This window comes from Streptopelia decaocto (assembly GCF_964273445.1).
Source record: "Streptopelia decaocto genome assembly, chromosome: 1".
In the NCBI taxonomy this organism is placed as follows: Eukaryota; Metazoa; Chordata; class Aves; order Columbiformes; family Columbidae; genus Streptopelia; species Streptopelia decaocto.
This window is the reverse complement of record NC_138663.1, coordinates 91,693,534-91,707,705: the sequence shown is the minus strand read 5'-3', so window position 1 is coordinate 91,707,705 and position 14,172 is coordinate 91,693,534. Positions and strand designations below refer to the sequence as shown.

The window sequence follows — 14,172 nt, the reverse complement described above, 5'->3', positions numbered from 1 at the left end:
AAACTTTTTACTTTTATAGAGATTTACTCACAAGAATCTATATAGACAGAATTTTATTTATCTACAGAAAAAAATATTTGTATATCAAGCATACACAAATTTTATATAAGGCTGTATTTGTGTGCATGTTAGATTTTTTTAATATAAAGTATGTGTATGTATAATAAAAATAATTTTTTAGAGGTTAACTGTCCTTTTCAGCATGGAATCAATTTATATTATACTTATCAACACTGAATTAAATAGCTTTGGAGTGGCACAAACTAACAATACAGATTAGTACTTTAAAGTCTAATGCTTGGAAGTGCAGCAGAATCTTAACTTTTTTTTGAAAATCACGGTATAGTTTCAACTTAATATCTTATGCTGTCTGTCAGACACTGCGATTAGAGCGCTGTAGTTGGCATTTTGAACCTAACACATTGGAATTCCCTGTTAATGCATTAAATGTAGTGCATGAGCAACATTTAACTTTAAAGAGTGGACAAAGCAGTATCAGCAGGCCAGAGCTTTGCAGAGCTATCATCTTTGACACATGACATGGTCTTATTTCTAGGATATCTGATTAGCATGGCATTTTGCAAATGGATTAGGTCTTGTCTTTAAAGCTGTTGCTTTGTACAAGAGAGAGTATTTCTTGTTTTAATGTACTTTTTTTTTTTCCTTTCCTAGTTGAACCTATTATGAGCTTAACGAAAGGACCAGGCCCTCTAATAGATGGTGCAAATAGGACAGTAGCAGCGACTTGTACAGCAGCCACTGGAAAACCTGCTGCAGAGATTGAATGGGAAGGAGGTCTTGGTGAAATGGAATCCAGCTCTACTTTGTTTCCAAATGAAACAGTGACAGTTGTCAGTCAGTATATGATTGTCCCTACACGCTTTGCAAGAGGAAGACGTATAACTTGTATTGTGAGGCACCCTGCTTTGGAAAAGGAGATGAGATACACTCATGTGTTGGACATACAGTGTGAGTATTCTGTAAGGTAGTTACTACTTGGCACATATCTTATGACCACCCTCTTTATTGGTGTATACCTTCCACAGGAAGGATATGAGCACTTACTGCTTCAGGAAAAAAAGGAAAATTAAAGCTGTATAGAAAAGCATGTGGTAAGAGGTATATCAGGCAGGAATAGGAACCTAGAGTAACTGTATGAAAAAAAAAAAAAAAACCAACAACAACAAACACACAAAAAAACAAACAAACACAAACCAAATTAAAACAAAACTAGTCACAAAGCTGGGATACCATGATGTTTCTACTGTTTGTTTTGGATATTGGCTCATGGGTAAACATTATTATTCATGTTTATATTTAACGTTGAAAGGATTACAGATAAAAGAGCAGAGTCAGTTGATCTGTAAACTGTTTATATTGCTTTACAATTTCAGCAATATTAAAATTTTAATGAAGGTTCATGTTTGAGATGACAAGTTGAAAGTAAGTGATAAGGAGGTCAGTAAGTTATTTTCAAATTGCTCACTAAGCTTTTTTCACTATGATTTGCATAAGGAAACAAGAACATAATATATAAATTCCTAATATTGTTGTTCAGGTTGTTCATCTAATTCAAACCAGTACCAGGCTTGTTGAATAAGTTTATTGCTTTAAAACACATGAATACAAAGTGATATGGCTTAACAACTCTGCTTAGCTAAAACCAGTGAAGACAAATACCTTTAGGCACATGATCCATTTTTTGTTAGACAACACATACGTGACCAAAACAAGCTATTTCAAGGGTTTTTTTGGTGTCCTGTTTCAGTTGTGTTCTGCTTTAAAGTTCCTGAGTCATAGAAGTCTGTCAATTCAATTAGAAGAAATTTAATGGCTGGAAAAATGAAACTTTGCTATTTTGGTTTGATCAAAATGTCTTCTGGGTTTTTGTTCTGTTTGGTAAAGAATCACTCATTTGGGCATAAAATAACGATTAGTACTTGTATATTTTTTTAATGTTGAAATGAAGTTCTAGATTGAAGTGCCATTGACACAGAAACAGAAGTAAAAATTATTTGTTCCCATTAGTGTATCAAACAGTGAGTAAGAGAACAAAGTTCCATATTTAAAGTGAAATGAGGGGGCAAGCTCATCTTAAACTTACTTTTGGCTGAAATTAGTGCTAAGGTATTTTTCAGAACTTATGACAAAGTTGTAAGCAACACAGCAGCAAGTGAGAAGCAGAGATTTTATGTCTGTGTTGTCTAGTCTACTTTTAGTCTTCCGTTATGCATACAGCTTTTGTAACTATTCCTTCATCTCTGCTGTAGGAGCTTATACCAAATCATACTGGTTCTTCTGTTCTCTGTTTTCTGAATGTTTCAGCTGGGACTCTCTGGCTTATCTGAAGTGGCTTCCTTGCTTTGTAGAGGCACAACAACATAATTCTACATTATGAAGCCAGTGGATAACTTTTAACCTTTTTAACTGGCATCTGAGAACTTTTTGCTGATTTCCTCATTGCCTGGCTTCTCAAAATGCTGCTTCTGGTCCTTTGCTGTATGTTGTTAGTGAGAAGTAGCTCTAAGTTACCATTCCTCAGTTCAGAAGAAACTAATCATGTTTTTTTAGAAGTCCTCTCACTTCCCCAAAGTGCTCTATGTTTGCTGAAAACACACAAAGGGTAGTTGCACCAATTAAAACAACTTACTGTTCCCGATCTGATTTACTGCTGCATATTATGTTGTAGCTTGGAACTATATTGGCGTTTTGTATGTATTTTGTTAGTGGTGGTTTTTATATGAAACAAAAAACCAAAATCCACCCTCTGCTCCAGTGAGCTGACCATTACACACAATTCATGTTTAGAGAAAATATTGTTATTTTTAAAAGGTTAAATCTTTTTTTGTCAGATGCCCCAGAAGTTTCCATAACTGGCTATGATGGAAACTGGTTCATTGGAAGAGAGAACGTTCAGCTCAGATGTAATGCTGATGCAAATCCATTACCTATGGAATTTATGTGGACCAGGTAAATATTCATAAAAAGGGGCTTGCTGCATGAGTGAAGTGGTATAATCTCTAAGTTTCCAGTAAAAGCCTGTTTTGAAAACAAGAAGTATGACTTGTATTGGTTTGTAATGGTATTATTTAGCCTTTTAAAGGCTGATACAAGGAGGTGTGCGTATGAATATGGGTAAGTGGATATCTTATAAATTTACAGGCCTGAACAGGGTGTCATTACTCTCAAAATAAAATGTTTTGTAGTTACTATAATATATACAGTATAGTCTATTTTATTAAGTATATAGAGCAGAGCCCAATAAATCTAGTATGGATCCAACTATTATTTCATTAGTTCTATTTTTACTTGAAGTAGAATGTAAACACTTGAACAGGCTTTTGTGTATGTACATCTTAAAATCTGGAAATTAGAGTTGAGATGGCAAAAACTGCTTATTGAGTTATGAGATTTGTCATCTTTTTCAAAAGTGCTCAAGCAGTTACCAGGACACATAAATGTGGTGTTTTGCATAGTGATAGAAACTAGGTCTTGAACATAAGTGTCTTGTGAAAGAAAAAAAAAAAAATATATATATATATATATACACACACACACATATATATATAAAAAATTAAAAATCCTTACATAACAGCTGTATTTCATGAATGAATGTATTGGGTGGACCCTGCTCTGAAATTTTCTGCTTTGCTCTTCGGAGCCCTGTGTGTACTTTGGGCAGGAGACAGGAAGATAATAAAAACAAACATAGATCAAAATCTGTCCTGTGAAGAGGGGAAAAAAAAAAAAAATAAACCTAGCTATTTTAAATTTATTTGTTGCCTGTAGAAACAAAGGAAATAACTTCCCTAAGGACAGTGTAAATTTATACATAGCTATGTTATAGTGCTTCTGTTGATAAAATGACAGGAATATATACTGATGTGAAGCTGTAATCCATTTTCTTACCTTCTCAATGGTAGATATAATTTAGTGTATAGTAACAGTAGTCATAATGTGGTTTGAAAATGTGCTATTGATTTGGAATTGTTCAATGGCAGTTTGACAGAAAAATAAAACATAACTATAACTCATAGACTCATAGAATGTCCTGAATTGGAAGGGACCCACAAGGATCATCGAGTCCAGCTCCTGTCCCTGCACAGGACAACCCCACAGTTCCTCATATCTAGTGTTAAGGTCTTGCTGGCAGTTTTCCTCCTATTAGGGAAGATTTTGAACCTCACTACTTCATGGTCACTGTGGCCAAGGGAGCCACCAGTTGCCACTTCTCCCATGAGACCCGCTCTGTTAGTGAGAATCAAATCCAGGAAGGCACCTTTTCTGGTCAGTTCCTGAGTACCTGTCTCAATCCTAAAAGCAGCCATTGAGACCTTAAGTCAGTATTGCGACTAACTCTAGTCAGAATGGCATGGCTACTCTCAAGTAGGTTCAGTAAATGTGTGCTTTCCATATGTGCTACAGTAGGCTTCCATCCAATGCTTAGCTCAAAATTGGTGTGATGAGAAATTTCAATGCACAATTCCTATGTTTAAACAAAAGCATGCTGGGCTTTCAACAACAGCATCGCTTGTTTCTTCAGGTGAACTGAGTTCTCAGTTCTCTCATTTGAATTTGAGATGTATGTAAGAACTAATCAATACAACTTCTTTCCAATTCCAGAAGAAATATACATATTTAAATACATTTAAAGAACTTCAACCTTCAGAGGTCACTTAAACTTCCTAAGGTTAAAGCTGAACCAACTTTTACTAGAAAAGCTTAACTTTCTGGAATTAAACAAGAAGCTGTAATATTAATGAATTAAGAACTTCAAGGGGAAAAAAGTTCTGCGCAAAAGGAGGACAGTTTAATGAAGTGAAAACTAGCTATATTGAAATTGTGTGCTTTCTTACTGGTTTCAAATTAAAATAGCTTCTAGAACTACTATACCAAAAACTTCACCTCTTGGAAGCAAAGGTAACATTGTATTTGCTAGAATAGTAATATTTCAATGGTCAATAATATTTTAAAATGTTTCGTGTATGAGGACTTTTAAAATAGAGCTTTCAAACCAATTAAGTATTTTATATGTTTTTGAAATACTTTTGGTACTATGAATTATGAAATGCATGCTTAATCACTTTTAAACTTTATATGCTGAAGCAATTCTGGGCAATAATCATTGTCAGCAAAGTGATGTTGTCTTGAACCTACTCTTGTTGTAGGTCACATTTAGTGTTAAATTGGAGGGGTTTTTTTGGAGTGCCTATTTTAAAGTGTCAGGGGTGGCTTTTTGTTTAATACTACTTTTAAAATCATACTTGCAAAATACTTCCAAGATACTGAGACCTTGTCATCACATATTTGAATGTTGACTTAGTCTTGCTTAGTTGTTAGTAGATTATTAGATAAAGGCAAAATGGGATGCAATGGCATGAAATTACACAGCTGTTTAATGGGCAGCTCTGTTAAAGTAGTTCCAGGGCCCTTGCTTAGTGCTTACACAGTTGATACTGCAGTCACATGCAAAGTGCTGCAGGGAAGTGATAAATTTGGAAAAAACAGTTGATTGGAAACCATTTATTTAACCAGTTGTTTCCCTGAATGTATCACCAAGCACCAAATTTGGTTTCAGTGCTTTAGATGGAAAAGTGATGGGGATGAGAAGGGACAAGTTGAGAGGGAAGAAGCTGCTTGAATTTTTGCTTAGAAATCCTAGTCAAATTCTCCTATAGATTGTGTACTGGCAGAAATACTTATTGTGACAGCTCAGCTGGATGCAAGAGAACAGGCAGATAATCATGACAACAGTCTAAGTGCTTCTTAGTTTGACTGTTAGTTTTCAGAGCTTGAGTTGGATTGTTCCTCCAAGTTCTTTTGAGATAATGTTTTCTTAGTTGTGTTGGTGTGCATTTGTAGACAGCTTCTTAGTGCCAGCAGATCTGACATTTAAAGGAGTTGGCACAGAAACTAAATGTTCAGGTGGACACTGAGGATATCCAGTAAAAGCCCACTGACAATGTCAGGGCACAGTGAAAAGGTCACTCCCTGGACTATTACAGATATGATTTTAAATTAGTTATATTTAGACTTTAGTCAGAGATTCACGGTTAAAATATGATTTTTCTTTTAGGTTGGATGGACAATGGCCTGAAGGATTGCTATCTGTCAACAACACTCTACAGTTCAGTAACCCATTGACTTACAACTACACTGGGACTTACATCTGTAAGGTGACTAATGCCCTTGGTCAGAAAAGTGATCAGAAGACCATCTACATATTGGGTAAGTCTTCTCAGCAGAGACAGTGTATTAACTTGGATTTTCTTTCAGTCGTTGAAATGGCAAACTGAATAATCAGTTGATGCATAAAATACTTATGCCTTTTAATTGTATGAAAAGCTATTTGAAGCATGGACTTGAGAGGTACAGTAAGACTTGGCATTAAGCTGATACTTAATAATGGAAACATACAGTGGAAATTCTTAAGGCTAAGCTAGTTCCTATGGTGTTTCTGAGACTATTTCTTTGTCTTGGTAGGTGAACTTTGCTGTTTTCCAGTGTTAATCTACATTTGGCAAGACATAATGTCTGCAATAAACAGTGCTTTATCTGTAATATGTTGAAAAAACAAATGTTAGTGGAAGGGGAACAACTACATTTAAAAAAGTCAAAGATTCTCTGCTTTAATTATGTTCCAAGTCTGTGCATTGTATTCCAGTTAAGCATGGTCTCCTTTTTTCTGGATGCAGATACCCAGTAATCATGAAGTTATCTGACACAGAGCTTTTGCTGATCTACTTTATATAATATGGCAAATTTGTGTGTGTTTTTAGCACCAGTGCTGTTGGAAAACATTCTTGTATCTATTAATACAATGTAGTTAATGTTTTACTGTGGCACATTCTTTGTGAAAGAACAACATGACCTACGGTCTATGTGAGTAGTGGTGTACAAGTATGAAAAAGTGCTCAAGATTTTCATAATGCATTAACTAAAGTATCTAATGCCTTGCTTGATCAGTAAGTGCTAATATATTATAATTTCTTAAAATACAGACATGAAAATTAAATCTTCATTCTGTTCTATGGTGTTACTGCTCTTCAGTAAGTTCTTGACATGAGTTATTCCACAATGTGAATTAAGTGTTGGAGTACATGTTACCCAGTCACAGGATACAAACATAGATGCCTTCTTCCTAAGAACTTAAAACTAAATATGAACACTTAAGGGTTGAGATAAGAATGTAAACTTAACACTAAAACTGAAGTTACAGGATGTTTGAAGCCACATATATCAAAATTCATATTTGATAGTTACCCATATCTCCAGAAGAAAGGATAGTGTTTCAGTCAGACTGACATAACTACACTGCAGGCTATTCTGGAAGACTAGTAAGTTCTAATTACTGACTAGTTAATGAGCTAGTTAACTGGAAACTTCTAAATAGTTTGAGACAGTGTAATTATTTGTAAACAAATTATATAAAATCCTATCTATTGAAAAACTGAAGTGCTGCAAATTAGTATGAAAGTCACTTCTGTAAGAAGTTACTTTTAGATGCTTGGTTCTAATGCTTCCTTTATGGAGAAGAACTCATGGCTGTGTCTCAAAACAGTTACTATGACTGTCACATTGTAAGAAGTATCAAGTAAAAAAAATTATTAAAAAAATCATTAGATTGGATGAAATATCCTCCTTTAATGTAATATTCAAACATACTTGCTCAGAAAATAACAGTACAGTTTTTAGCTCTGTTCTCAGTCCTATTCTAACTGTAAAGAGAAGGGAAGTTTTTTCAAGTCCCCCAGTGTTCGAGTTGTCAGATCTGTGAATATGATCTGCTGTAAGTAGAACTTTACGCTTTCTACCATGACTGTCATGTATGGAAATATAAGACTATCATTTAAATTACGTTTGTGACTAACAGACTAAAAAGGGGCCAACTATGAAATCATATATGATGTTTCTTAAGATGAATAAATTTTTTTAAAAAGCATAATACAAATATGTGCTAGGCAAGCTGTAGTGATGGCTTATATTCTAGTCTGTGGGAAATGCAACATAAACTAGCTTACTGCAGAGATGATTAAGCTTGCAGTAGTTGATCTTTGGTGTGGACTGATGGATACTGTTAAGGTGTGTGCTGGTTTACAGCGTTGTTCAGCAGCTTTGTTTTGCTTCAGTAATTTTATTGCAAATAGTTGAAGTTGACTGTTTTTAGGGAGTGTCAAAACTGAACCTCAGCTAGCTAGAGATCATAGAGGGTCATGGTTTTACAAGTTATGCATACCAGTCAAAACAAATACTTTAGTTGACATTTAAATTCAGTTTTTAAAAACTTCTTGTTAATCTTTGCATGTGTAGCATGATCAACATGTAAGAAAACACAGGTCTTTTTTAAACAACTTAAAAGAAGTCTGATGCTGTATCACTACAACTAATGCTTAGGCAAGTCATACATGTAACTTTAACAACGATGCAAGACCAAGCATTCAGCACTCTGCTCTACATGCCTTAGAGAAGATTATGCCAAACTGATTAAAAGCACTGTATACTAACTTTTAGTATATAGGAGACTTGATTAATATGAGAGAGGTGAGGCATTCATAAAGCATAGCACCTGTGGGTTTTTTCAGAAATTGGTATTAAGAAATTTCAGAAATTGGTATTATTTTGTTTTAACTAAGAATAAGTTTTCAGTGTGACTGGCTCTTTAAATAGCTGAAATACACTTAAAAGGATGCAGGATGGATAAGTGACTATGAAATAGGAAAACTGTTGATTGTAAATAATAGTAATTCAGGTTACTCTACAGAGGGAACATAAAGACTCATGTCAGGAGTACAGAAAATAAGACTGAAGTAGTAAACTTTAAGTCAAACTGCTTACCACCTTAATATTTGACTTAACTGAGTAAATCTTATCTAGTAATGGTGGACATGGCACTGCTGTACTATGGACCAGTCATTTAATTAGCTTATTTTTCTATCTTAGCTATTTTCCATTGTCTAAAACTTGGCAAAAATATAAATGGAAACTTTGAAGCTAACAAAGCTGTATGATCACGCCATCTTTCAAATTTTAATTACGAAGCTGTCAAAGAGGATTTATGAAGTTAATGTTTCTGAACAGTCATGATGCTGGTAGTTGTCAAGTTTTTTAACTGCTAGAAAAGAATAACTATTAAGTTGAAATGTGTTGTAGGACTGGAATGTAAGATGAGCAAAAAAATGCTGTTAGTCCTAACGTGCATTGTTAAAAATAAAACTGTATTTTTAATAAATTCTATTGTCTTCCTAACCTTTATGTTAATACTCCTCAGCTGGGGTTCGGAAATGGAAGTAGTTGACAGGGAATAAAAGGTAGAGTCACCAGCACGCCTTTTTTTTTTTTTTTTCAGGAAATGATACACCTTTATATAGATAGGGGAATGCTAAAATGGTGTTTAAAGCTAGAGACTTCTTAAAATATTGGGGTTATGGTACAGATATCTTCACTGCTTCCTACTTTTCAGTGATGTAAAGTTAAACTTGGCTTGTGTTGTCCAGCAAAAGCAAGTCCTGCTCCGTATGGACTTGGGTGGTGATCAAGTGTTGTTGAAGTTCCTGGCTTACTCTAAGAGCAGCAGATTTTCCAAAACAAGCTGTCAGCTTAATATGTAGAGCACTTAATCTTTAGTATAGATTTACTCTTTTTTTACGCAGGAGATTGGGCTTTATTTTCTTGGCTCTGTGTTCCCTTGCCTTTATACTGTTCGCTGAGGCTTCCCATTTCTCCATCTGCAAGAAAGAAAGGTGATGTGAGAGACTTGCATTCAGATAGGAACATTCTTGCTTCTTCTGTCATCTTTTCAAATGATTGTCTTTGGAAGACTTTAGAAGATATTTTGATAAATTACTTTTTTTTTCAGCTGTATAGAAAAGAGGGTCCCAGGATATCCTAACTGCTAGCTTGCATGCTGATATAGTGGGCTTTGAACTTTCAGCATTGTTCCTGAATATTCCTTGCAAGCTTGAGGTTGTGTTAATGATAAGTTTTTCTCATGTCCCAAATAAATGCTGAAATGTTCTACTTGTGCACACAAATCCTAGCTAGAAACCACAAAACTACACTGAACTTTGAAGATGAATCATTGATTCTGATCAAAGAAATTATTGGTTGCTTCAGGCTGAAACCAATCTTCTTATCTATCATGCTGCCAAAATGGGAACAAACTGAAGATAATCCTAAATAAAATGTTTAACTCCAACGTGGAACCTGTGTACACAGGATGCTTTGTAGGGAGAGGATTACACAGTGTCTTTAGCCACTACTTGACCTTTAGAGTAGAAATGGTTGGTGAAACAATGATAAATTTCAAAATCATTTAATCTCAGAAATTCAGAAAGACTTTTTTCATGGAAAGGCCACTTTCCCTGCTGTTATAGGGGAGCTGCAACATAAGCTTTTCACCAGTTGAAAGGGCGGGCTGTTTTTATAATACCAAACTATGTAGAGTTATCAAGTACTTTAATTTTTAGATACTTACCATGTAAGAGAAATTTAGAAATAACATCATGTTAAGAAGTAGAGGTAAATATGTCTGTGCAAACATACATATAATACATATACAGGCAGACACTTTCTACTCTATAAGATGAGAACTACAAAGACAGAGAGATTGTAATTTGGGCCAAGCCAACTCATGTTTGGATTATAAGGGATAGCAGGTTCTTGTCTTGTAGAAGGCAGAGAAAGCGATGTGGGAGTTGAAGTCTGGATCTTGACTAATGTGAGGTTTGTATTTTGTTTTTTAAATGGGGAGAACTAGACTTCATGTGTTTTGAATTAGACAGACTTTGACTGTCTGTATTAATACAAAACTAGCCAAGGCATCTTCCTTGCCAAAGCTTGGTTTCTGTAATGCTTGATGAATTTTAGCCAAAGGAGATTTGTGCCTCTATTGAATTTGCTTCTTCCTTATTACAGAGCTCATCACCTTACCCCTGAAATATTTCACAATAGGCTAAATTCAAATGGTATGTAGTTTGAAAATATTGTACTCTCCAGTTGATTTTTAAAATGGTGTGTTTGTTCATACCAAGTTAGGACTTAACCTAAGATTTTGAAGCTAATGGTCTTGTTCTAAGGGGGATCCATCCATCTGTTTGCCCATTCATCTTTCTGACACTGGACTTCTTGTTAGCTTTAAATTCCTGTGGAAGCAAAGATGGGGTCTGGACATTTGAATGAGAATGTACTGCAGGGGGATTGAGGGGTGGGATGTAGTGTTTGGGGAAATGAGTCATATCATGTAGTTGCATGTTTCTACTTGATTGTAGAAACTCACAGGCCCACAATAAGTTGTTTGTATTGCAAGAGCTGGGTAAACTGTGTCAAGAATTGTAATTTATGAGAAAAGTAAAAATATCAGACTGAAGCTGCTGAAAGTTGGTACTGACTTTCATGGGAAATATCTGGAAAATAAGTAATAGAGGAGAAAATAAGAATATGGTATGAGGGCCGTGGTACTTTGTTTGAGAGGGTATTATTAGAGGTTCATTTGAAATAAAGAGCAGATCTTGCTTGTCTTAATAGAAAACTGTCAAAGGCTTTGAAACAAAGCAGGAAAACTTGGCGTCTTTTTATGTATGGAGGCAGCTGATGGGTTTATTTCATACCAGAAAACAGGTTTTTGCTTTCTTCAGTTGTCTCCTATCCTGTTCTAATGACGGTGGTACCTATGTAATAGTAAAAGAAATTGGGGTGGGGGGAGGAGATTTCCTTGTCCTACTAATTAGTACAGGGTATATGTAATTAGGATTTGAACAGACCCTGAACATAGTAAGGGACAAAACCATATATCACGAGGTATTTAACCTAAAACCAAATTTTTTTCAGAATTTTGGCCACTTTAAGCTCCCTGGCCTGGATGGATACTTTGGTATGTTGTTGTGGTTTGTGCAACAACACAAGCCTCCATCAGTGAAAGAGAGATGTTAAACATTGGGTCATAAGTAAAATATTAAAAGAAAATAATGAGTAGGAAATCGATGCTTTTATTAAGTTAAGTGATATTTGAAACAATTAACTTAAAATCAAATTGAGCTTAATGTTTTGTGGAAAGTATTAAGAACTCGAAGAAACATATTGGTGATGACATGAAATGTTATAAGTAAACAGTTTGTTAGGATGAAAGAATATAGTCTTTCAAACCAACAGGAGTGGCATCTTTTGAACTTGGAGATAGCATTTGAGATGTGATTTGCAAGCAAAATGTTATGGAGTTAGAGGTAGGGAACTCTGGCATTCCTGATCTTAATATTGTTTTCTATTTGGGAAACTTCCTTGGTGCAGGAAGTTAAAAATCTAGTTTTACATTCAGAAAGCTCTGGTTGACCAAAAGTTAACTTCACATGGTCTTAGTTGTAATTGACCTTATAAACATGAAGGATGATTTTAATTTTGTCAGTCTTCAGCAATAAAAGGTACTGACACAAATAGACAGTACAAGTATTCATGGTTATGTGCTCTAGGAATACGAATAAGCAAATGCTGAATACATTCTACATTTGTAATGAATTTAAGATGAATATGTTAACTAGTTCGTGTAGATAATGCAGCTGGACAAGCTGACAGCTGGTGGATGAAACAGGTTTTGAAGGAAAAGCTTTCCATAAAACACTGGTATTTTAATATATTAATAATAGAGTGTATTTGCAACTTAATTTCACACATGTGATGGTTAAACTTGCCAGAATGCAAATACTACGTACTCATTAATGTGTATGCTATATTGTGGGTATGGAGGATTAGAATTAAGACCTCAATATCAAAGTCTAATAAATGAACAATTACAAAACCAGTTTAAAAAAAAAATATATATATATAAATAAATATATATATATAGCCTGGAAGAAGATAGTGCTGGTACCGTCTGAAATTGTATTTTAAGCTAACAAATATTGCAAATACATTTTAAAGGAAGAGGGGTTTAACTTCTTGACCTATGGATTTGTGGGACATGGGAACACTGGTAAACTTGAATTCTTTAATCTCTACTTCTTTGTTAAATTATTAAACTCATTTAAAATCAGTTTTTACTAAAATCATAATCCAAATATCTCCTGTTCATTTTGGTAGTGCATCTTCCTTGTTCAGTTTCCTGTCTTCTGTCAAATTAATTTCATTTATGTATAGCTCCCTAACAAATCACCACTTTTACATAGCCAAGTAATATAATCATGTGTTTTGTAAATCTGTATAAAACTTTACTTATTATGTCAAGCTTAAAAAGTTGCATTCAGCAGCAAGGTGCAGTCTGAAGTACATATTTCCATATTTTAGTGATCATGACAAATATGGCAATTTTATCTAGTATGAGATAATTGTATGGCCATCTGAGTAGTAAGATTAAGAATCATATGTATGGGTCTTTAAAGTTATGATTTGTCAAATAACTGGTAGCTTGACGAATCTGCAGTTCTGTTTTACTTTTTGTGGTGGTAAATGTAGGATGCCTCCATAGTATGGTGGTAGTAGTAGTTCCATGAATCTTGCTGATGGGAATTTAACTAAATAATAACATAATCTACTTGACCGTCAATATAATATTCTCTCTAACAGATTCAAGCTATAACAACATGTTCAGTGTTTGTTACTTTAGTGATTTTAAGATTACCTTGCATTGGCCAAGGCAAAAAGCCAGTTTTATTCAGTGTGGCACAGAAGTAGAAGCTAGAGTTGCATGTGACATTGCCATTGACTGGCATAATCTCAGGAAGCTTTCTCAGTGTCATCAGCCCATCACTTGCAACCCCGTATCTTCAATACAGATGCGTACATCTCCAGTAGACCTAAAGAACAAATGAAAAAACTGAGTGCTGGAGAAGCTTGGTGTCTGACAATCTCTTTCTTTTTTACTTGCATAACCTAACATTAAATTTAGAATTTAAATTTAAAAAGTTGATATTTTATATTGAGGAATAAATATGGAAATTTATTTGTGCATGAGGGATCAAATTGCTTTTAGGAGGAAGTCATAGAAGTAATTTGTACTTCAAATGTTACAGGGTTTTTTTTTTTAATTTTAAAATTCTGAAAGCTCCTTGCTCAAGTGTTATTTTGAGATTAATACAAGCCAGTTTTAACTATGCTTCTTTTACTAATCCCAAGGTGAAGCTGTGTAAGTTGTATTAATGCAACAAATGTTTTTTCTAGAGAATAGCTTAAAAATCAGTAGTTCAC

General features: G+C 34.5%; 1 protein-coding gene across 3 annotated transcripts in view; it reads left to right on the top strand.

Moving 5' to 3' along the window:
• NECTIN3 (nectin cell adhesion molecule 3) overlaps positions 1 to 14,172 on the top strand; it is a 65,553-nt gene that overhangs the window by 34,263 nt on the left and 17,118 nt on the right. For all 3 annotated transcript variants that reach the window (XM_082069829.1, XM_082069830.1, XM_082069828.1), the window contains exons 3-5: positions 673 to 969; positions 2,853 to 2,970; positions 6,077 to 6,228. In XM_082069829.1, the coding sequence (XP_081925955.1) occupies positions 673 to 969; positions 2,853 to 2,970; positions 6,077 to 6,228 (567 nt within the window). The remainder of the gene's footprint in view (positions 1 to 672; positions 970 to 2,852; positions 2,971 to 6,076; positions 6,229 to 14,172) is intronic.